Below are 25,320 nucleotides of genomic sequence, written 5' to 3'. Positions count from 1 at the left end.
ACACCCTTATCATTTGAGCCAATATCGTTTACTATTGCAGTGATTCCATCCTTTACCAATAGAGGTACCCCACCTCCTTTTCCTGTCTGTCTATCCTTCCGGATTGTCAAGTACCCCTGAATATTTAATTCCCAGTCCTGGTCACCTTGCAACCACGTCTCTGTCATGGCTATCAGATCGTACCCATTTGTCTCAATTTGTGCCGTCAACTCATCTATTTTGTTACAAATATTACGTGCATTTAGACAAAGTGCCTTTAAGTTTGTTTTTTTACCCTTTTTTCCTGCTTGTTTCCTCTCTTTCAAACTCACTTTCTTTATTTTTGCTTTCTAACTACAGCTTTACTCCTCTCCTACTGAATCTATTTTCAGGTTCTCATCCTCCTGCCAAGCTAGTTTAAACCTGTAATGAAACAGTGGTCTGCCTTTAAAGAAGAAATAGTTGAGGTACAGTTGAGTACATTCCCACTGGTGGGAAAGGTAGGGCAACTAAAGTCAAGGCTCCCCGGATGACGAAACACCTAGAGAACATGATCAAGCAGAAAAAGAGCATGTATGACAGATGTGAGGTTGCTAATACATCTGAGAATAGGCTATAGAAAGATCAGAAGGGAAGTGAAGAAGAAAATAAGAGGGGCAAAGAGAGGGTATGAGAATAGAATGGAAACCAACATCAAAGGTAATCCAAAAGTCTGGAGTTTAGAAGAATGAGAGGTGATCTCATTGAAACATTCAAAATTCTGAAGGGTATTGACTGGGTGGATGCTGAGAGGTTGTTTCCCCCGGCTGGAGTGTCTGGAACTAGGGGGCACAGTCTCAGGATAAGGGGTAGGCCATTTAAGACTGAGATGAGGAGGAATTCCTTCACTCAGAGGGTTGTGAATCTTTGGAATTTGCGGTCCCAGAGGGCTGTGGATGCTGAATCTCTGAATATATTCAAAGCTGAGATATAGATTTTTGGAGTCTAGTGGAATCAAGGAATATGGAGATCAGGCAGGAAAGTAGAGTTGAGGTCGATGATCAGCCATGATATTGAATGGCGGAGCAGGCTCGAGGGGGTGTTGGGCCTACTCCTGCTCCTACTTCTTATGTTCTTTTTCAGGCATATAAATAGTAAAAGGGTGGGGCTGATTAAGGACCAAAAAGGAGACCTATGCATGGAGGCAAAGGGTATGGCTGAGGTACTAAATAAGTACTTTGCATCTGTCTTCACCAAGGAAGAGGATGCTGCCATAGACAGTGAAGGAGGAAGTTGTGGAGAGTGGAATACACTCAACTGTACCTCAACTATTTCTTCTTTAAAGGCAGACCACTGTTCCATTACAGGTTTAAACCTGAATGGATAGAAATTGATAGAGGTATTAAAAAGGCTGGCTGAACTTAAAGTAGATCAATCACCAGGAGCGGATGGGATGCATCCTAGGACGCCGAGGGAATTGAGGGTGGAAATTGCAGAAATATTGGCCATAATCCAAACCTCCATAGATACGGGGGTGGTACCAGAGGACTGGAGAATTGTAAATGTTACACCATTGTTCAAAAAAGGTGTAAAATTAAACCCAGCAACTCCAGGCCAGTCAGATTAACCTCAGTAGTGGGGAAGCATTTAGAAACAGCGATCAGAGACAAAATTAATATAGTCACTTGGATAGGTGTGGATTAATTAAGGAAAACCAGCACAGATTTGTTAGAAGGCAAATCGTGATTAATCAACTTAATTTGAGTTTTTTGATGAGGTAACCGAGAGGGTTGATGAGGGTGATGAGGGTAATGCGGTTGATGTGGTGTACACGGGTTTCCAAAAGGTGTTCAACAAAGTTCCACATAAAAGGCTTGCCAGCAAAGTTGAAGCCCATGGAATAAAAAGGACAGTGGCAGCATGGATACAAAATAGTCTAAGTGACAGGAAACAGAATAGTGGTGAATGGTTGTTTTTTAGACTGGGGGAAGGTATACAGTGGTGTTTGCCAGGGTCCTGTTCTAGGACCACTGTTTTTCTTGATATATATTAATGACTTGGGGCACAATTTCAAAATTTGCACATGACACAAAACTTGGAAGTATAGTGAACAGTGACGAGGAGAGTGATAAACTTCTGGAAGATATAGATGGGCTGGTAAAATGGGTGGACATGTGGCAGGGGAAATTTAACCCAGAAAAGTGTGAAGTGATACATTTTGGTAGAAAGAATGAGAGAAAATATAAACTAAATGGTACAATCCTAAAGGGGTTGTATGAACAGAGAGGCCTGGGGGTATGTATGCAAAAATTGTTGAAGGTGGCAGGGCAGCTGGAAAAAGCAGTTTAAAAAGGCTGACAGGATCCTGAGCTTCATAAATAGAGGTAGAGTACAAAAGTGTGGAAATTATGATGAACCTGTATAAAACACTGGTTCAGCCCCAACTGGAGTATTGTGTCCAATTCTGGGCAACGCACTTTAGGATGTGAAGGCCTTAGAGAGGGTGCAGAAAAGATTTATGAGAATGACTCCATGGATGGGGGACTTCAGTTATGTGAATACTTGTTCTCATTGGAGCGGAGACGATTGAGAGATTTGATAGAGATGTTCAAAATCATGAGCGATCTGGACACAGTATATAGAGAGACACTGTTCCCATTGGTTGAAAGGTCGAGAACCAGAGGACAGAGTTAAGGTGATGGCAAAAGGACCAAAGGCGACACAGAAACTTTTTTTATGCGGCGAGTGGTTAAGATCTGGAATGCACGGCCTGAAAAGGTGGTGGAGGCAGACTCAATCTTTTCTTTCAAAAGGAGTTGGATAAATATCTGAAGAGATAAAGTTTGTAGGCAGGGGAGAGGGACTAGCTGAGAGCCCACATGGGCTTGATGGGCCGAATGGTCTTTTGTGTTGTAACCATTCTATGATTCTAAGTTCTTTCTCTGCTGGTCACTGGGATCCTGAAGCCCAGGAGATGTTGGGACAGATGACCAAAAGATTGGGCAAGGAAACATAAGAAATAGGGGCAGGAAGGCCATTCGGTCCCTCGAGCCTGCTCTGCCATTCAATGAGATCATGGCTGATCTTCTACTTCAACTCCACTTTCACATCCAATCCCCATATCCCTTGATTCCCTTATTATCTGAAAATCTATCCATCTCTGTCTTGAATATACTCAAAGATTGAGCCTCCACAGCCCTCTGGGGTAGAGAATTCCAAAGAATCACCACCCTCTGAGTAAAGAAATTTTGCCTCTTCTCAGTCCTAAATGGCCAACCCCTTATTCTGAGACTGTGACCCCTGGTTCTAGATGCCACAGCCAGGGGGAACATGCTCTCTGCATCTACCCTGTCAAGCCCTATGAGAATTTTACACGTTTCAAGGAGATCACCTCTCATTTTCTAAACTCTTGAGTGTGTAGGACAATCCCCCCCCATCCCAGGAATCCATCTGGTGAACCTTTGTTGCACTTCCTCTATGGCAAGTATATCCTTCCTTAGGTAAGGAAACCAAAACATAGAAAATAGGTGCAGGAGTAGGCCATTTGAGCCTGCACCGCCATTCAATGAGTTCATGGCTGAACATGCAGCTTCAGTACCCCATTCCTGCTTTCTCGCCATACCCCTTGATCCCCCTAGTAGTAAGGACTTCATCTAACTCCTTTTTGAATATATTTAGTGAATTGGCCTCAACAACTTTCTGTGGTAGAGAATTCCACAGGTTCACCACTCTCTGGGTGAAGAGGTTTCTCCTCATCTCGGTCCTAAATGGCTTACCCCTTATCCTTAGACTGTGACCCCTGGTTCTGGACTTCCCCAACATTGGGAACATTCTTCCTGCATCTAACCTGTCTAAACCCGTCAGAATTTTAAACGTTTCTATGAGATCCCCTCTCATTCTTCTGAACTCCAGTGAATACAAGCCCAGTTGATCCAGTCTTTCTTGATATGTCAGTCCTGCCATCCCGGGAATCAGTCTGGTGAACCTTCGCTGCACTCCCTCAATAGCAAGAATGTCCTTCCTCAAGTTAGGAGACCAAAACTGTACACAATACTCCAGGTGTGGCCTCACCAAGGCCCTGTACAACTGTAGTAACAAGCTCGGGATCTTTTACATCCACCTGAGAGAGCAGACACGACCTCTCAGTTTAACGTCTCATCTAAAAGACGACACCTCTAACAGAATGGCATTCCCTCAGCACTGCGCTGGAGTGTCAGCCTAGATTTTGTAAAGCTCCCTCTACACTGTTCCATCAAACACTCCCAGGGCAGATACAGCACAGGTTAGATTCAGAGTAAAGTTCCATCAAACATGTAGAAAGTGAGTTTGAAGGACAGAGGAAACAAGCAGGAAAAAGGGTAAAAAAAACAAATTTAAAAGCTCTTTGTCTAAATTCACGTAGCATTCGTAACAAAATAGATGAGTTGACGGCACAAATAGATACAAATGGGTATGATCTGATCGCCATTACAGAGACGTGGTTGCAAGGTGACCAGGACTGGGAACACAATATTCAGGGGTATTTGACAATTCGGAAGGACAGACAGAAAGGAAAAGGAGGTGGAGTAGCATTGTTAATAAAGGATGGGATCAGTGCGTTCGTGAGAAACGATATTGGCTCAGAGTATCAAGAGGTTGAATTAGTTTGGGTAGTGATAAGGAATAATAAAGGGAAAAAGTTGCTGGTGGGCGTAGTCTGTAGGCCCCCTAATAGTAGCTACATGATTGGATGGAGCATAAATCAAGAAATAATGGAGACTTGTAAAAAAGGAATGACAATAATCATGGGTGATTTTAACCTTCACATGTTTTGGTCTCTGTAACTAAGGAAGGAAATACTTGCATTGGAGGCTGTTCAGAGAAGGTTCATTAGGCTGATTCTGGAGATGAGGGAGTTGACTCATGAGAATAGGTTGAGTAGGTTGGGCCTATACACGTTGGAGTTCAGAAGAATGAGAGGTGATCTTATTGAAACTTATAAGATAATGAGGGAACTCGACAAGGTGGATGCCGAGAGATTATTTCCACTCATGGGGGGAAACTAAAACTAGGGGACATAGTCTGAAAATAAGGGGCCGCTCATTTAAAACTGAGATGAGGAGAAATTTCTTCTCTGAGGGTTGTAAATCTGTGGAATTCTCTGCCCCAGAGACTAACCTCTGCTGTACATGCCCTGGAAGTGTTTGATGGGACAGTGTAGAGGGAGCTTAAATCTGTATCTATCCCAGGCTGCATCTGCCCCCGGGAGTCTTGGAAGCGACAATGTAGAGGGAGCTTAAATCTGTATCTAATCTGTACTGTACCTGCACTGGGAGTGTTTGATGGGACAGTGTACGGCGAAACAAAGAGATCAAACAGTTTCCTCTACAATGTGTCTTGCTTTCTCTCCCTGTCTCGCTCCCTCTCCCAGTGTATCTCCATCTGTCTCTTTTCTTTGATTTTGATCTCACTGTCTCCCTCATTCTCCCTCTCTCTCTCTGTCTCCCTCTCTCTCTGTCTCGCTTACTTCAACTGTATCGCTCCCAGTCTCTGCCCCACTCTCTGCCAGTCATTTGAACATAAAAGCAAAAAAGCATAAGACCCCCTGGGGTAGAGCATTCCAAAGAGCCACAATCCTTTGAGTGAAGAAATTTCTCCTCATCTCAGTCCTAAATGGCTGACCCCTTATTCTGAGACTGAGTCCTAGTTCTAGACTCCCCAGACAGTCTGTCCACAATACTCCAGGTGTGGTCTCACCAGGGCCCTATATAATTGCAGTAGGACATCTTTATTCTTGTACTCAAATCCTCTTGTAGTAAAGGCCAATATACCATTTGCTTTCCTAATTGCTTGCTGTACCTGCATGTTAACTTTGTGATTCTTGTACAAGGACACCCAGGTCCCTCTGAACACCAACATTTCCCAATCTCTCTCCATTTAAAAAATACTCTGCTTTTCTATTTAGCTGACCAAAGTGGGTAACTTCACATTTCTCCACATTACATTCCATCTGCCATGTTCTTGACCACTACTTTAACCTGTCTGTGTCCCTTTGCAGCCTCTTTGCATTAACCTCACACATTACTTTCCCACCGAGCTTTGTATCATCAGTCAACTTGGATACAGCACACTCGGCCCCCTCACCTAAGTTATTGATACAGATTGTGAATAGCTGAGGCCCAAGCATCCATCCTTGCGGTACCCCACTGGTTACAGCCTGACAACCTGAAAATGACCGTCAATCCGTGTAATATATTGCCCCCAATCCTATGGGTCCCAACTTAGTGTCTCGCTGTGTCCCCGCCCCCACCCTCTCTGTCAGTCTCTCTGTCTGTCTGCCTCTCTCGGTCAGTCACTCTCTCTCTCTCTCCCAGTGTATCTCCATCTGTCTCTTTTCCTCTATTTTGATCTCACTGTCTCCCTTGGTCGAGCTCCCCCTCTCCCTCGCTGTCTCTCACACTATCTCTCTCCTACATCTATCTCTCTGTCTCTCTCGTCTCCCGCTGTCTCTCTCCTTCTGTCTCCCTACATCTATCTCTCTGTCTGTCTCTAGTCTCCCACTGTCGCTCTCTCTCTCTCTCTGTCACTCACTCCATCTGTCTTGCTGTCTCTGTCTCTATGTCTGTCTCCCTCTGTCTTTTCCTCTGTCCATATCTCTCTCCCTCTCTAGCATAACTAAAACCACCTCCGTAACATCGCCCGGCTTTTGGTGTTTCGGACAGGGGGGTAATACCCCTTTGGAATTTTGTATTCCTTACTGTCACTTTTGATTAGCTCACGCTTTTCGAAGTTTACTACTCAGCCATTCTTGCCCTTGTCCATTGGCTTGTCCTTTAGATTTTTGGTGTTATGGACAGAGGGGTAATGTCTCCTTGGAGTTTTGTATTCCTTACTGTCCCCTGTAAATTGGTTTAGCTGTTTTTTTAGAAATTATGCTACTCGATCTTTCTTGTTCTTAGTCTTATCACTTCCTTTATTTGGGTTATCTCTTGTTCCTTATGTTCTGGTGTTCTATGTTATAATCCCTGTGCCTCTGTGTCGTTCTGGACCCTGGGGCATGTTGTTCCTTTGGAATTGTTTGTGTGTCGGTGGGGGGGAGGGCGGTTTATTCTTGGATTTTCTAGGGATTGGTGTTTTGTGTCTCATTTCTAAGTTAAGATTTTTTATTTTATTATTCCTACCTTGCTGTGCATATGTGTTTCGTTCTAGACACTGATGCAATTTTAGTATCTTTAGGTTTTAGGTCTGTGTTGGGTTTGGTCTTGGGCTCTGACGGCTTAGGTTTTGTGGTGTTTGGGTCTTGACTAATCCTTGTGGGGTTATGTTTTAGATTAGGGTTGGTTGGCTGTTTGGTTCTGGGTTGGGGTTTGGTATTGGGGCTCCGATTTGGTTAATATGTTTCCGGGTAGGGATCTGTTTTAGAAACATAGAAACATAGAAAAATAGGTGCAGGAGTAGGCCATTCGGCCCTTCGAGCCTGCACCGACATTCAATAAGATTATGGCTGATCATTCCTTCAGTACCCCTTTCCTGCTTTCTCCCTATACCCCTTGATCCCCTGAACCGTAAGAGCCATATCTAACTCCCTCTTGAATATATCCAGTGAACTGGCATCAACAACTCTCTGCGGCAGGGAATTCCACAGGTTAACAACTCTCTGAGTGAAGAAGTTTCTCCTCATCTCAGTCCTAAATGGCCTACCCCTTATCCTAAGACTATGTCCCCTGGTTCTGGACTTCCCCAACATCGGGAACATTCTTCCTGCATCTAACCTGTCCAGTCCTGTCAGAATCTTATATGTTTCTATGAGATCCCCTCTCATCATTCTAAACTCCAGTGAATAAAGGCCCAGTTGATCCAGTCTCTCCTCATCCCTGGAATCAGTCTGGTGAACCTTCGCTGCACTCCCTCAGTAGCAAAAACGTCCTTCCTCAGACTAGGAGACAAAAACTGAACACAATATTCCAGGTGAGGCCTCACTAAGGCCCTGTACAACTGCAGCAGGACCTTCTTGCTTCTATATTCAAATCCCCTAGCTATGAAGGCCAACATACCATTTGCCTTCTTTACCGCCTGCTGTACCTGCGTGCCCACTTCCAGTGACTGATGAACCATGACACCCAGGTCTCGTTGCACCTCCCCTTTTTCTAGTCTGCCGCCATTCAGATAATATGCTGCCTTTGTGTTTTTGCCCCCAAAATGGATAATCCCACATTTATCCACATTATACTGCATCTGTCATGCACTTGCCCACTCACCTAACCTGTCCAAGTCACCCTGCAGCCTCTTAGTGTCCTTCTCACAGCTTACACCGCCACCCAGTTTAGTGTCATCTGCAAACTTGGAGATATTACACTCTATTCCTTCATCCAAATCGTTAATGTATATTGTAAAGAGCTGGGGTCCCAGCTCTCCACTAGTCACTGCCTGCCATTCTGAAAAAGATCCGTTTATCCCGACTCTCTGCTTCCTGTCTGCCAACCAGTTCCTTATCCATGTCAGTATATTACCCCCAATACCATGTGCTTTGATTTTGCACAACAATCTCTTGTGCGGGACCTTGTCAAAAGCCTTCTGAAAATTCCAAATACACCACATCCACTGGTTCTCCCTTGTCCACTCTGCTAGTTATATCCTCAAAAAATTCCAGAAGATTCGTCAAGCATGATTTCCCTTTCATAAATCCATGCTGACTTGATCCGATCCTGTCACCACTTTCCAAATGCGCTGCTATTTCGTCCTTAATGATCGATTCCAACATTTTCCCCACTACTGATGTCAAGCTAACTGGTCTATAATTACCCGTTTTCTCTCTCCATCCTTTTTTAAAAAGTGGTGTTACATTAGCTACCCTCCAGTCCATGGGAACTGATCCAGAGTCAATAAACTGTTGGAAAATGATCACCAATGCATCCACTATTTCTAGGGCCACTTCCTTGAGCACCCTGGGATGCAGACTATCAGGCCCCGGGGATTTATCGGCCTTCAATCCCATCAATTTCCCTAACACAATTTCCCGCCTAATAAGGATATCCTTCAGTTCCTCCTTCTCATTAGACCCACTGACCCCTACTACCTTCGGAAGGTTATTTGTATCTTCCTTAGTGAAGACAGAACCGAAGTATTGGTTTAATTGATCTGCCATTTCTTTGTTCCCCATTATAATTTCACCTGAATCCGACTGGAAGGGACCTACATTTGTCTTTACTAATCTTTTTCTCTTCACATATTTATCGAAGCTTTTGCAATCAGTTTTTATGTTCCCTGCAAGCTTCCTCTCGTACTCTATTTTCCCCCTCTTAATTAAACCCTTCGTCCTCCTCTGTTGAATTCTAAATTTCTCCCAATCCTCAGGTTTGTTACTTTTTCTAGCCAATTTATATGTCTCTTCCTTGGCTTTAACACCACCCTTAATTTCCTTTGTTAGCCATGGTTGAGCCACCTTCCCAGTTTTATTTTTACTCCAGACAGGGTTGTACATTTGCTGACGTTTATCCATGTAATCTTTAAATGTTTGCCATTGCTTATTCACCGTCAACCCTTTAAGTATCGTTTGCCAGTCTATTCTAGCCACGTCACACCTCATACCGTTGAAGTTACATTTCCTTAAGTTCAGGACCCTAGTTTCCGAATTAACTTTGTCACTCTCCATCTTAATAAGGAATTCCACCATATTATGGTCACTTTTTCCCAAGGGGCCTCGCACAACAAGATTGCTAATTAGTCCCTTCTCATTACACAATACCCAGTCTAGGATGGCCAGCTCCCTGGTTGGTCCTCGACATATTGGTCTAGAAAACCATCCCTAATACACTCCAGGAAATCCTCCTCCACCTCATTGCTACCAGTTAGGTTAGCCCAATCAATGTGTAGATTAAAGTCGCCCATGATTACTGCTGTACCTTTATTGCACACCTCCCTTATTTCTTGTTTGATGCTGTCCCCAACCTCACTACTACTATTTGGTGGTCTGTACACAACTCCCACTAGCGTTTTCTGCCCTTTGGAATTCCGCAGCTCCACCCATACCGTTTCCACATCATCCAGGCTAATGTCCTTCCTTACAATTGCATTGATTTCATCTTTAACCAGCAACGCCATCCCGCCTCCTTTTCCTTTCTGTCTATCCTTCCTCAATGCTGAATACCCTTGGATGTTGAGTTCCCAGCCTTGGTCCACCTGCCTCGGGCCATGTCTCCATGATGCCAATCACATCGTATCCGTTAACTGCTATCTGTGCAGTTAATTCATCCACCTTATTCCGAAACTCCTCGCATTGAGGCACAGAGCCTTCAGGCTTGTTTTTTTAACACACTTTGCCCCTTTAGAATTTTGCTGTAATGTAGCCCTTTTTGTTTTTTGCCTTGGGTTTCTCTGCCCTCCACTTTTACTTTTCTCCTTTCTATATTTTGCTTCTGCCTCCTTTTTATTTCCCTCTGTCTCCCTGCATAGGTTCCCATCCCCCTGCCATATTAGTTTAACTCCTCCCCAACAGCACTACCAAACACTCCCCCTAGGATATTGGTTCCGGTCCTGCCCAGGTGCAGATCGTCCGGTTTGTACTGGTCTCACCACCCCCAGAGGTGGGACCAGTACAAAGTTCAGTTCAGGGTTGGGTTTTAGGGCTTGGTTTTCATTCATCGGTTGTTTGGGTTGTGCTTAAGTTTTTAGGGTTGGGTGTTACCGTGTTTTGGGCAGTGGCGGAGGTGGGGGGGGGTGTTGTTACCATGTTTTCGGCAGTGAGGGGTGAGGTTACCGTGTTTTGGGCAGTGGGGGTGTAAATGTGGATTCTTTTCCCTCAATCTGGTACAGCGAAATCACTGAGTCAAATACCGATTCTGCTTTAAACAAAGCAAGCTTTTATTTCAAAAGCAAATCCCGATCGGGGACTTTATCAGACAGAAGGAATGCAACTCTGATAGATCGCACTCACTTCCTACGGACAAAGTGATGTTACATTGTAAAGGCACGACGGTTATACATTTTCGGAAAAAGATAACAAGATACAATATGAGTGACATCCTAGTTCAGCCTATCCTCTTTGATCCCTCTTTCCCTTTGTCCACTCATAAGCCGATCTAAGAATGGTCTGATTTTACACAGGCCCATTATTCTCTTACTGTTAATGTTTCAGGTTAGCAATGTGAGTTAGTACGACCTTGAGGTTTGTTTTGCAAGCTGTGGGTTTTGTTTCAAAATGTGTTAGTGTTGTAACATTTTGCAGTCTCGAGTCTGAGATGTCATGGCTATTCCTCCATGAATTCTTTGTTAGCTTACACTGTCCCTATACAATTCCCACGTTCTCAACTTAAATGTCTCTATACATTTTTAAATATTCACAGGGGGGTGGTGTTACCATGTTTTGAGAGTGGAGGGGGGATGTTACCGTGTTTTGGGCAGTGGTGGGGGAGCGTTGGTGGCTGGGGTTAATTGTTGTGATTGGTGGGATGGTGTCTTGGGTCAATCGATGGTTTGTGTGTTTGGGCCTAGTGCTGATGATCAGCCTCGGCTGGATTTCTGTGTGGCTCGGGAGGGAGGCGGGTTGGAGCAGAGGTCCTGTTGTTCCCGGGGAAGGGATCAGTCTCTGGGTTTTTTAGGGGGTTGATTTTAAGTCGTTGTTACGTTCTTTGTGGAGATTTAGTTTTGTACTTTGGTGGACTGATTTTTATTTTTGGATTTTTAATTTAATTATTTAATAATAAAAAAAATTACATTGTTGTAACTATTTTTAGGTGAGGGTTCTTTTTTATGAATGATTGGGCTGTAGGGTGGGGAAGGGGATTATGGGCCTTAAATTGTGAATGGTTTTGGTGGGTTGATCAGGATCCGTGCCGTGTTGACTGACCACGTGGGGAGGTGGGGGGGGGGGGTGGGGAATTTAGGAAGCATTTTTTTTCTTGTTTTTCAATTTATTTTCGTATGTGTACACTACGGTTCGACGGCAATAATTATCGGTTGGTGGTGGGTGAGGTCAGGGGGACAAGGGGGAACAGAGAAATCACGGTACCACAGCAGACAATTATCTTATTTAGTTCTAGTTAGTAGTACAATTAGAGCTGGTACAGGAAAGATTTTTTTAGAAGCGGAGAAAAATGAGAGAGGTTTTTTTAAAGACAGCACCGTGGATCTGAAATCTGGATAGAGTGAGAGAGAAATCCACCAGGGAGGGGGGAGAAAAAGGTCAGGGGGATTTTTTGGGGGAGGATTTATAAAACTCACTTCACGATCCGTCGTCTAGGTGGCTGATTGTAGTCTATAGACCTCACGTTTCACATTTACTGGGGCTTCATCTGAGGCCAGGAAAAGCAAACGGGTGCGGGGGTGGGGGGGGTTAGTGTGGTGGGGGTTCAAGAGTCACGCGAGTTTTCGATCGAAAAACGTACAGTGAGAGGTTATGGAGAATTTAGAGCTCCTTACCTTCCACTAGGTCAGTCAAAACGAGAAGGGCTGTGAGGAGGGAAAAGAACTATTTAAACCTTTGTTTCTCTCAATGATCAGGTGTCAATTGTTTGCTTTGTCTGGTCTTCTGGTTCTTCTTTCTCCTTCTGATGTGTTCTCTCTGTGTGGTCTGTTGTCCTACCTGTTTGTTAGGTGAAAATGTAGAGTCCGCCTTCTCTTTGTTAGTGTGTAGTATGTGATGCCTCACCTAGTTGAATGTCCATGGTTTGGAGTGGGGATTTTTTGTTAGGCGGGGTCTAATGTTTTAATTTCTTAGTGGTTTGTTTGTTTCCTTTCTGCCGTATATCTCATTTTCCCTTACTTTTCATAAATATTTGTTTTTTTGATTTAAATAATTTTAAAAAATGTATTAAAAAATTTTTTGTTATTGTTTAGGGGTTGGTTCTGTTATTTTTATTACTGTCTTAGTTTTGCTATCTGTTTTTATATTTCGAGCTAGTTTACTTTCATAGTCTATCTTCCCTTTCTTAATCATTTTTTTAGTCATTCTTTGCTGGTTTTTAAAAGCTTCCCAATCTTCTGTCCTCCCATTAGTTTTGGCCACGTTGCATGCCCTTGTTTTTAATTGGATACCATCCTTTATTTCTTTAGTTAGCCACGGATGGCTATTTTTCCTTTTAACCCTTTCCTCCTCACTGGAATATATTTTTCTTGAGAGTTATGAAATAGCTCCTTAAATGTACACCACTGTTCATCAACCGTCCGACACTTTAATCTATTTTCCCAGTCCACTTTAGGCAACTCTGCCCTCATACCTTTGTAGTCTCCTTTATTTAAGCTTCCTACGCTGGTTTGAGATCCAACTTTCTCACCCTCCATCTGAATTTGAAATTCAACCATGCTATGGTCACTCATTCCAAGGGGATCCTTTACTAGGAGATTGTTTATTAATCCTGTCTCATTACACAGGACTAGATCTAAGATAGCCTGCCCCCTGGTTGGTTCTGTTACATACTGCTCAAGGAACCTGTCCCTTATGCACTCTATGAACTCTTCCTTAAGGCTACCCTGACCAATTTGATTTGTCCAATCAATACGGAGGTTATAATCACCCATGGTTATTGCTGTTCCCTTTTTACAAGCACACACTATTGGTTTATACTCCGACCAACAGAGTTGCTACTGTTAGGGAGCCTATAGACTACGGCCACCAATGACTTTTTTTTCCTCTTATTATTCCTTATCTCCACCCAAACTGTTTCAACATCCTGATCATTTGAGCCAATGTTGTCTCTCACTATTGCAGTGATTCCATCCTTTATCAACACAGCTATTTTGTTTCCCTGGAGTTCCTATTATGAATTTCAGAAACTTCGGTGCCAAGTGGACCAGGTGTTTAAAGGTCATTCATTTCCCTCTTTCCATGTTGCTGTTAGTTAAAGGTACAGAGATTGATTTCCCCCTCATTATGCATCTTTAGTAGTTAAACAAAAATCCTTCCTATTCGTAGTGAGTCACTCTGCACTGGGAGAGATGGCTGGTGACTTCAGCCTTTAAAATACTCCTCTTGTTCAAATCCCTGTGTAAAGAATGTAAAGCCCTTACTCTACAGCATGAAACCATACGAGGCACATTCTGGGACAAGGTCACTCTGTGATCTGCTCTCTTTATTTACAGGACTCCAAAGACGATGACCCTGTGTAGGACCTCCCTTTTTATACCTGTGTGATCAGGTAAGGAGTGTCTCTCACAAGTTCACCCCATGTGGTCAAGATGTGCATCTCGGTTGAATGTATATAGTAATACAGTGGTGTTACATTGTGGTTACATACATGACATCACCTCCGCCCCCCCCCCCCCCCCCTCCCCAAAGTCATATCGGGATCATAGGTCTAGTCTTTCAGGTGGTCTACGCTCCCTCGTGGAGCGCTGCAGTTGGGGCTCTGGTTGTTGGACACTCACGTGAGTGTCTGTCACCTGTGGTGATTCCGGCCTCTCCGGGCTGACCGCAGGGACTGTGCATTCTTCTGATTGCTCTTGTTGCTCGTTCACTGGCGGTGTTGTGAAATCCATCTCATGGTCTTCTTCAGGTTCCTCCGTGTCGGTGCTGAACATTTTTTTTTACTTGGTCCAGATGCTTACGGCATATCTGACCATTGTTGAGTTTTACCACGATGACCATATTCCTCTCTTTGTCAATTACAGTGCCCTCAAGCCATTTGGGCCCCATGGCGTGATTGAGGACGAATACAGGATCATTTATTTCTATACACCTCCCCCCTCGAATTACAGTCATGGTACTCATTTTGAGACTTGCGCTTGCCCTCAACTATGTCGGTCAGGACTGGGTGAATGAGGGACAGCCGAGTTTTGTGTCCGTTTCATTAGTAGCTCTGCGGGCGGGACCTCCGTGAGCGAGTGCGGACGGGATCTATAGGCCAGCAGGAGGCGCGACAGGCGGCATTGTAGGGAGGGTCCTTGAATCCTGAGCAACCCTTGCTTAATGATTTGGACCGCACGTTCCGCCTAGCCATTGGAGGCCGGCTTGAACGGCGCAGTCCTGACGTGGTTGATGCCATTGCCCGACATAAACTCTCGGAATTCGTAGCTTGTGAAACATGGTCCGTTATCACTAACCAGGATGTCTGGCAAGCCATGGGTTGCAAAGATCGCATATAGGCTTTCCACAGTGGTGGATGACATGCATGAATTCAGAATGATGCACTCGAACCATTTCGAATACGCATCTACCACAATAAGGAACATCTTACCCATGAATGGGCCCGCATAGTCAACATGAATGCTTGACCATGGCCTGGTGGGCCAGGGCCACGGGCTGGGCGGGGCCTCCCTGGGGGCATTGCCCGGCTGGGCACATGTGTGCCTGCGAACACAATGTTGCCAAACGTGTGACCGGCAATAGCCTTCATCAGCACAATGCCTGGGTGCTCGCTGTGGAGTTCCCTGATGAATGCCTCCCTGCCCTTCTGGGGCATAACTACCCGGCTGCCCCATAGTCGGCTTGGATGGAGAGCTCATCCATCCGTCTGTGGAACGGTCTGACCTCCTCAGGGCATGCTCCGTGTGCGGGCGCCCAATCCCCAGTCAGGACACATTTCTTAATCAGGGATAGGAGGGGATCTCTGTTTGTCCAGATTTTGATCTGGCAGGCTGTGATGGGGGAGCCTGCGCTGTCAAAGGCATCGACAGCCATGACCATCTCGGCACTTTGCTCCGCTGTCCCCTCAGTGGTGGCCAGTGGAAGCCTGCTGAGCGCGTCAGTGCAATTTTCAGTGCTGGGCCGGTGCCGGATGGAGTAGTCATAGGCAGCCAGCGTGAGAGCCCATCGCTGTATGCGAGCTGATGTGTTGGCATTGGTGGCCTTGCTGTCTGACAATAGGGATGTTAATGGCTTGTGGTCCGTCTCTAATTCAAACTTCCTACCAAAGAGGTACTGATGCATTTTTTTTAACACCATAGATACACGCAAGCGCTTCCTTCTCGACCATCCCATATCCCCGTTCTGCTTGAGAGAGCGACCTGGAGGCATAAGCCACAGGTTGTAGTTGACCCTCAGCATTGCCCTGCTGCAACACGCACCCAACCCCATAGGACGATGCATCACATGTCAGAACCAATTTTTTTACAGGGGTCGTACAGGGTCAACAACTTGTTTGAACAAAGTAGGTTTCGCGCCTGATCAAAAGCCAGTTCCTGACAGTCTAATCGCAACCTTTATGCAGGAGCACGTGTAGCGGCTCCAACAACATGCTCAAGTTCGACAGAAAGTTCCCGAAATAGTTCGAGTCCCAGGAATGAACGCAACTCCGATGTGTTGCAGGGCCTGGGTGCTCGTCGAATCGCCTCTGTTTTGGATTCGGTGGGCCGAATCCCATCTGCAGCAACCCTCGTGCCCAGAAACTCAACCTCAGGAGCTAAGAACAGACATTTAGACTTCTTGAGTCGCAGGCCTACCCGGTCCAGTCGGCATAGCACCTCCTCCAGGTTATGGAGATGTTCCTCGGTGTCTCGATCCGTGATGAGGATGTCGTCCTGGAATACGATCATTCCAGGAATGGATTTAAGCAGGCTTTCCATGAATCATTGAAAAATTGCGGCCGTTGATCTAATGCCAAACGGGCACCTGTTATAAACGAACAGTCCCTTGTGCGTGGTGATGGTGGTCAGTAGTTTAGATTCGTTGGCCAGTTCCTTGGTCATATAGGCTGAAGTGAGGTCAAACTTGGTGAACAGCTTGCAGCCTGCCAGCGTGGCGAAGAGGTCCTCTGCTGTCGGGAGCGGGTATTGATCTTGTAGGGACACCAGATTGATGGTGGCCTTGTAGTCTCCACAGATCCTGACAGAGCCATCCTCTTTTAGGACGGGCATGATGGGGCTCGTCCAGTCGCTGAATTCAACAGGCGAGATGATGCCCTCTCTCAACAACCGGTCCAATTCGCTCTCGATCTTTTCCCGCATCACATATGGCACCGCTCTGGCTTTGTGGTGCACTGGCCTGGCGTCTGGGGTGATGTGTATCACTACCTTAGTGCCTTTGAAAGTCCCGACGCCCGGTTGGAATAGTGAATCGAATTGTTGTAGGACTTGTGAGCACGAACTTCGCTCCACAGACGACATTGCGTGAACATCCCCCCATTTCCAGTTCATCTCGGCTAACCAGCTCCTCCCCAACAGTGCTGGACCATTGCCCGGGACAATCCAGAGTGGCAGCCGATTCACTATCCCATTGGGTGTGACAGCCAACATTGCACTGCCTAGTACCGGAATGATTTCTTTGGTGTAAGTCCGTAATTGTGTCTATATGTGCTAATTTGGGTCTGTTGGCTTTAAGTGGCCATAGCTTCTCAAATTGCTGAACGCCCATGAGTGATAGGCTGGCCCCAGTGTCCAGCTCCATGCGTACAGGGATGCCGTTTAATAAAACGCTCATCATCATTGATGGCGTTCTGGTGTATGAGCTGTGAATATTCGCCACATGGACCCGCTAAGCTTCGGCATCCATCGATTCGCCCCAAAAGTCATCCTGCCTCAAAGAACCCTCTCCTGGTCCATCCGCCTCATATATTAGTCTGGTTGCAGGCTTCCTGTACATTTCAGCTAAATGGCCACTGAGATTACAGTTCCTGCAGACAAACTGTTGAAATCTGCAAGATCTAGCTGAGTGTTTTCCCCCACACCTCCAGCATGAGTTAAAGTTTCTATTGTTGGGAACAAAGGGACTATGGCCAGGCATTCCTCGCTGACTGTCCCTTTGACTGCTCTTAAGTACCCTATTAGTGGGTGTCAATGGCCCCGTCCCGAGCCACATTGTCCACTGTGATGGCGTGAATGTCCGTTCAGCCTGCCATTGTCTGTTACAGTCCTACTCTGGGGTCTATTGCTGCCTGGGGAATGTTGGACTGCCCCTGCCTGCCTGAGTCACATTGATGATGTTGACTCCCTGATCCATCACCGCGTTAGAGGCAGAGTTGCGCACGTATATTATTTTCGTGTCTTCCTCCCCCGCCATGAAAGTTTGAGCCATCAACGCCGCCGCTTCTAAGGTCAAATCCTTGGTCTCAATTAATTTGTGGAAATTCCCGCATGACCGATGCCCTCGATAAAGAAATCCCTTAGCAAATCCCCGTGCAGGCGTCTGTGAACTTAGAGGCTGGCCAAACGCCAGAGGTCCGCTACGAAGTCCGGTATGCTCTGTCCTTCATGACGTCAGTGGGTGTAGAATCTGTGTCAGGCTATATGTATGCTACTCGCCGGTTTGAGGTGCTCCCCGATCAATTCAGTAAGTTCTTCAAAGGTTTTGTCCGCCGGCTTTTCGGGTGCTAGTAAGTCCTTCATGAGCATGAAAGTCTTTGGTCCGCAGCCGATCAAAAGATGAGCCCTTCGCTTGTCAGCCGCTGCATCATCTAGCCATTCTTTCGTAATGAAGCTTTGCTGAAGCCTCTCGACAGAATCGTCCCAGTCTTCCCCAGCACAGTACCGTTCCTCTGTGCTACCGGTGGCCATTCTCGTGAATTCCCGTTTCTTGTCGCCAATGTAAAGTCCTTACTCTACAGCATGAAACCACACGAGGCACATTCTGGGGACAAGGTAACTCTGTGACCTGCTCTCTTTATTTGCAGGACTCCAAAGCTGATGACCCTGTGTGGGACCTCTCTTTTTACACCTGTGTGATCAGGTAAGGAGTGTCTCCCACAAGTTCACCCCTTGTCAAGGTGTGCATCTAGGTTGAGTGTATACAGTAATACAGTGGTGTTACATTGTGGTTACATACATGACACCCTCCAAGGCCTTGCCCCTCCCTATCTCTGTAATCTCCTCCAGTCCGCCAACCCTCTTAATAAGGAGAAATAATTTTCAGTGTCAGAAGGGTCGGTAACCAGAGTGGAGTTGAGGTAGAAGATCAGCCATGATATTACTGAATGGTGGAGCAGGCTCGAGGGGCCAATGGGCCTAATCCTGCTCCAATTTCTTGTGTTCTTAAAGGGTAATGGAAATGCAGAACTCGATGTTTCCCATATAACTGAGGCTGGGGGCCAATTGATCAGGCTCAAGGGGCCGAATGGCCTATTCCTGTTTCTATGTTCCTACTTACAGTGACGACTTTTGTAAACAGCTTTTACAGGGGTTTAGAAGGAGAGGATACGCCGAGGGGATTAAACCTGGGCCCCTCCTGTTAATGTGACTCAGTCACACTGGTCGGTGCCTTTACCCACTGAGCCATTGGGAGGAGGCTCCAGTGACCCTGCTGGAAAATGCACGTGTGAGGCCTCAGGTGAGGACAGGGGAATAGCTTGTCGACACTCACTGTCGAGGTTCACACGTGGACATTGGGCACATGGGTCACATATTGGAGAGAAACTGGTGAGTGTAGAACTGAACCCAGCCAGAGTCAGCACCTTCAGGGGAGGAGAACCAGTGAGTGTAGAACTGAACCCAGCCAGAATCAGACATTAGTGAACCAGTTGGGTTTTTACGACAATTCGGTCGCTTTCATGGTCACTTTGTTCTAGTGCCAGCCCCACAAATTAGCAGGCTCATTAAGTTCAAATTACTAATCTGCCTCTGTTTTCTCTCTCACACTCCCTTTTTCCTGTTTTAAATTAATTTTACAGGGTATTAGAAGGGGAGGATTTGCAGACGGGAAACTCGAATCGCAGACCGCATCAAGATCTGACAGCGTCACTCGATTCATCGGGACCCGAATATCATCGGCCTCTCAATATGGAAGCAAAAAGCACCGTTGACAGTGGGGAGAAAGTGTACACGTGTTCTGTGTGTGGACAAGGCTTCAGCCAAATCTCTGGCCTATTGAGACACAAGCGCAGTCACACCGGGGAGAGGCCGTTCACCTGCTCCGAGTGTGGGAAGGGATTCGCTCGTTCATCCCACCTTCTGATACACCAGCGAGTTCACACTGACGAGAGACTTTTTAAGTGCCCGGACTGTGGGAAGAGCTATAAACATTCCGGGGAACTGACGTACCATCAACGTGTTCACACCGGGGAGAGCCCATTCAGGTGCTCTCACTGCGGGACTGGGTTCAGTCGATCATCTAAACTCGCTATACACCAGCGCACTCACACTGGGGAGAGGCCGTTCACCTGCTCTGTGTGTGGGAAAGGATTCAGTCGGTCAGGTAGCCTGCTGAGACACCAGCGAGTTCACACTAGGGAGAGGCCGTTCACCTGCTCGGAGTGTGGGAAGGGATTCACTGATTCATGCAACCTGCTGAGACACCAACGAGTTCACACTGGGGAGAGACCGTTCACCTGCTCGGAGTGTGGGAAGGGATTCACTCGGTCATCTGACCTGCTGAAACACCGAGTGCACACCGTGGAGAGGCCCTTCACCTGCTCTGATTGTGGGATGGGATTCACTCAGTCATCCAACCTTCTGAGACACCAGCGTATTCACACTGACGAGAGACCTTTTAAATGCCCGGACTGCAGGAAGTGCTATAAAAATTCAGCGGAACTGAGCTGCCATCAACGTGTTCACACTGGGGAGAGACCGTTCAGGTGCTCCGTGTGTGGGAAGGGATTCATTCGGTCATCCGACCTTCTGAGACATCAGCGAGTTCACACTGCAGAGAGGCTGTTCACCTGCTCCGAGTGTGGGAAGGGATTCGTTCAGTCATCCGACCTTCTGAGACACCAGCGCACTCACACTGGGGAGAGACCGTTCACCTGCTCAGAGTGTGGGAAGGGATTCACTCGGTCATCCTTCCTCACTGAACACCAGCGCATTCACACTGGGGAGAGGCCGTTCACCTGCTCAGAGTGTGGGAAGGGATTCACTCAGTCTTCGATCCTGCTGAAACACCAGCGAGTTCACAAGTGACTGCAGAGGTGGGATTCTGCTGTTCTTGCTACTGTTAATCACATCCCGGACTGAACCATGTTCATTCTGACAGTTGGTTTATTTTTCTGCTGATGACTCCTATAACTGGGCTGGAGTTTAATATTCTGGATGAATGGGAAATAAATCAGCTTTGCTTTTCACACATTGCTGTGGATTTTTGTCTTTCCCACCTGAGTGTTTAGCATCACCTGGCGAACTCAGAGAGGACAATCTGGGGGGAGGATTGTACGGTGGGAACAGAACTTCAGCCTGGACACAGTCCTTCAGGGCCACACTGAGAGGGCCAAACGGCACTTTGGTCTTTCTCGTCTATCATCACCGACAACAAAGTCGCCATGCGGGTTAATCTTGAGCTGTGTCAGAAATGTGTCCCAGCCGTTCTCTTCCATGGTTTGGCAATGCTAAATAGTATATACTTCAATGCAAGGAAGATGATACAAAAGTTGACTGTGTGGTTGATAGTGAAAAAGAAAGCTATAGACTGCAGGAAGATATCAATGGACTGGTCAGGTGGACAGAACAGTGGCAAATGGAACTCAATCCGGAAAAGTGTGAGGTAATGCATTTGTGGAGGGCTAACAAGGCAAGGGAATACACAATAAATCGTAGGACAATGAGGTGTAAAAGAACAAAGGGACCTTAGAGGGCATGTCCACAGATTTCTGAAGGTCGCAGGAAGTAGATAAGGTGGTTAAGAAGGCATGCAGAATACTTGCCTTTATTAGCCGCGGCACAGAATACAAGAGTAGGGAGGTTATGCTTGAACTGTATAAAACACTACTTGGGTCACAGCGAGAGTACTGTGTGCTGTTCTGGTCACCACATTATAAGAAAGATGTCATTGCACTAGAGAGGGTACAGAGGAGATTTAGGAGGATGTTACCTGGACTGGAGAATTTAGCTATGAGGAAAGATGGGATAGGCTGGGGTTTTTTTATGGAATAGAGGAGGCTGAGGGGAGACCTAATTGAGGTGTATAAAATTATGAGGGGCCTAGATAGAGTGGATAGGAAGGACCTATTTCCCTCAGCAGAGGGTCAACAACCAGGGGGGCGTAGATTATAAAGTGGTAGGAGGTTTAGAGGGGAGATCTCTTCACCCAGAGGTGGTAGGTGTCTGGAGACCACTGCCTGAAAGGGTGGTAGAGGCAGAAACCCTTGTAGCATTTAAAACGAACTTGGATGTGCACTTGAAGTGCCGTGATCTACAAGGCCACGGACCAAGAGCTGAAAAGTGGGATTTGGCTGGATAGCTCTTTGTCGGCCAGCACGGACACGATGGGCTGAATGGCCTCTCAGTGCTGTAAACTTCTGTGATTCTATGATCCTGTACTTAGTGATGAAGTTTGTAAATTATGAGAAATATAGAAGATTAAGGGGTGATGTAATTGAGGTGTTTAAGATGATTAAAGGAGTTGATGGGGTGGATGGAGAGAAACTATTTCCTCTGGTGAGGGAGTCCACAACAAGGGGACACAACCTTAAAATCAGAGCTCGGCCATTCAGGACTAATGTCAGGAAGCACTTCCTCACACAAATGCTGATTGGCTGTTTCTCTTGTCTGGAGAGTCTAGAACTAGGGGTCATAGTCTCAGGATAACGGACGGCCATTTAGGACTGAGATGTGGAGAAATGTCTTCACTCAAAGGGTTGTGAATCTTTGGAATTCTCTGCCCCAAAGAGCTGTGGATGCTCAGTCATTGAGTGTATTCAGGGCCGAGATCGATAGATGTTTGGACACTGAAGGAATCCAGGGATACGGGGAAAGTGGAGTTGAAGTACAAGATCAACCTTGATCTTATTGAATGGCGCGGCAGGCGAGAGGGGCCGTACGATCTACTCTTGCTCCTATTTCTTATGCTCTTACAGCGTAGTGGAAATCCGGAACTCTGTTCCCCATAAAATTGAGGCTGGGGCTAATTGAAAATTCCAAAACTGAGATTGATAAATTATTCTTCGGCAAGGGTATTAAGGGCGATGGAACCAAGGCAGGTAGATGGAGTTAAAATACTGATCAGCCACGATCTAACTGAATGGCACAACAGGCTCAAGGGGCTGAATGGCCTTTTTCTGTTCCTCTGTTCCTACACAGTGATGACTTTTGTAAACAGCTGTTACAGGGGATTAGAAGGGGAGGATATGCAGACAGGATTAAACCTGGGCCCCTCCTGTTCCTATGATTCAGTCACACTGGGTGTTACCTTTACCCATTGGGAGGAGGCTCCAGTGACCCTGCTGGAAAATGCACGTGTGAGGCCTCAGGTGAGGACATAGAAACATAGAAACTAGGTGCAGGAGTAGGCCATTCGGTCTTTCGAACATTCAATAAGATCATAGCTGATCATTCACCTCAGTACCCCTTTCCTGCTTTCTCTCCATACCCCTTGATCCCTTTAGCCGTAAGGGCCATATCTAACTCCCTCTTGAATATATCCAATGAACTGGCATTAACAATTCTCTGCGGTAGGGAATTCCACAGATTAATAACTCTCTGAGTGAAGAAGTTTCTCTTCATCTCAGTCCTAAATGGCTTACCCTTATCCTTAGACTGTGTCTCCTGGTTCTGGACTTTCCCAACATCGGGAACATTCTTCCTGCATCTAACCTGTCCAGTCCCGTCAGAATTTTAGATGTTTCTATGAGATCCCCTCTCATCCTTCTAAACTCCAGTGAATACAGGCCCAGTCAATCCAGTCTCTCCTCATATCCTCGCCATCCTCGGAATCAGCCAGGTGAACATAGAAACATAGAAAATAGGTGCAGGAGTAGGCCATTCGGCCCTTCTAGCCTGCACCGCCATTCAATGAGTTCATGGCTGAACATGCAACTTCAGTACCCCATTCCTGCTTTCTTACCATACCCCTTGATTCCCCTAGTAGTAAGGACTTCATCGAACTCCTTTTTGAATATATTTAGTGAATTGGCCTCAACAATAGAACCTTCGCAGCACTCAATAGCAAAAATGTCCTTCCTCAGATTAGGAGACCAAAACTGAACACAATATTCCAGGTGAGGCCTCACCTGTACAACTGCAGTAAGACCTCCCTGCTCCTATACTCAAATCTCCTAGCTGTGAAGGTCAAAATACCATTTGCCGCCTTCACTGCCCTGCTGTACCTGCATGCCTACTTTCAATGACTGATGTATGTACCATGACACCCAGGTCTCGTTGCACCTCCCCTTTTCCTAATCTGCCGCCATTCAGATAATATTCTGCCTTCGTGATTTTGCCCCCAAAGTGGATAACCTCACATTTATCCACATTATACTGCATCTGCCATGCATTTCCCCACTCACCTAACCTGTCCAAGTCAACCTGCAGCCTCTTAGTATCCTCCTCACAGCTCATACTGCCACCCAGCTTAGTGTCATCTGCAAACTTGGAGATATTACACTCAATTCCTTCATATAAATCATTAATGTATATTGTAAGTGGCTGGGGTCCCAGCACCGAGCTCTGCGGCATTCCTCTAGTCACTGCCTGCCATTCTGAAAAGGACCCATTCATCCCGACTCTCTGCTTCCTGTCTGCCAACAAGTTCTCTATCCACGTCAGCACATTACCCCCAATACAATGTGCTTTAATTTTGCACACCAATCACTGTCGAGGTTCACACATGGAGATTGGGCACATGGGTCACATAGTGGAAAGAAACTGGTGAGTGTAGAACTGAACCCAGCCAGAGTCAGCACCTTCAGGGGAATAAAGGGAGGGGAACCAGTGACTGTAGAACTGAACCCAGCCAGAATTGGTAGTGAAAACTGGGAGTGGAGGAGAAACAGTCTAGGAGATGTGCGATGTGCTTGGATTTCAGCACAGCAGGAGGGACAATGTGTGGGACAGGGATTTACAGCTTTATGGGAACAAGAAAGGAAAGAATCTTCCATGGAAAGTACATATGCCTATTCTGAATTTCTGTCCTGTACTTTCAATGATGAGTTTTGAAATCTTCTTTCACAGTGTATTAGAAGGTGAGATTTGCAGACAGGAAACTCAAATGAAACATCACGTCAAGATCTGATGTAGTTATTTGATTTCTCAGGACTTGAATATCATCAGCCTTTGAATGTGGAAGGAGAAATGTTTCTCTGTTCTGTCTGTGGGAACAGATTTCAAACATCAGTGTGACTGGAAAAGCACCGAGACACACACACCCGTGTGAGAGTGTTCCAGTGCACTGCCTGTGGAAAGAGCTTTAACCAGTTACACAGCCTGAAAAAAACATCGCACCATTCACAGCAGGGAGAAACCATACATGTGTTCTGTGTGTGGACGAGGCTTCAACTGATCATTCTACCGGTTTCCAGCTTTGCTGCTCGCTGGCTTGTGGTTTTAATTTTCTCTGCTGCTTCTCTGGACTCTGGGGAGGTACCAGCGGATTGGAAAGCAGCTAATGTAACGCCTCTGTTTAAAAAAAGGGGGCAGACAAAAGGCAGGTAACTATAGGCCGGTTAGTTTAACATCTGTAGTGGGGAAAATGCTTGAAACTATCATTAAGGAAGAAATAGCAGGACATCTAGATAGGAATAGTGCAATCAAGCAGACGCAGCATGGATTCATGAAGGGGAAATCATGTTTAATTAATTTACTAGAATTCTTTGA

The 25,320-nt window shown here is 46.1% G+C and overlaps 2 protein-coding genes across 3 annotated transcripts in view; one reads left to right on the top strand and one right to left on the bottom strand.

The window, feature by feature from the left end:
* LOC139273731 (zinc finger protein 664-like) overlaps positions 1-25,320 on the bottom strand; it is a 316,000-nt gene that overhangs the window by 222,987 nt on the left and 67,693 nt on the right. The gene's annotated exons all lie outside the window — the stretch shown is intronic.
* The window catches only part of LOC139273739 (zinc finger protein 585A-like), a 54,674-nt gene that overhangs the window by 18,146 nt on the left and 11,208 nt on the right, over positions 1-25,320 (top strand). Inside the window, exons 2-3 of one of the 2 annotated variants that reach the window (XR_011595326.1) lie at positions 14,014-14,069; positions 18,477-18,507. Coding sequence is in view for 1 of the 2 variants with exons in the window: in XM_070890799.1 (XP_070746900.1) it covers positions 18,477-18,532; positions 19,470-20,693 (1,280 nt within the window). In the remaining variant the exon portion in view is untranslated. Of the gene's footprint in view, positions 1-14,013; positions 14,070-18,476; positions 18,533-19,469; positions 20,694-25,320 lie in introns of those variants that run through there. The other variant, XM_070890799.1, reaches the window with a different exon arrangement.

The sequence above is a fragment of the Pristiophorus japonicus genome, chromosome 9 (assembly GCF_044704955.1).
Source record: "Pristiophorus japonicus isolate sPriJap1 chromosome 9, sPriJap1.hap1, whole genome shotgun sequence".
Taxonomy (NCBI): domain Eukaryota; kingdom Metazoa; phylum Chordata; class Chondrichthyes; family Pristiophoridae; genus Pristiophorus; species Pristiophorus japonicus.
This window is presented reverse-complemented; position numbering and strand designations above follow the sequence as displayed.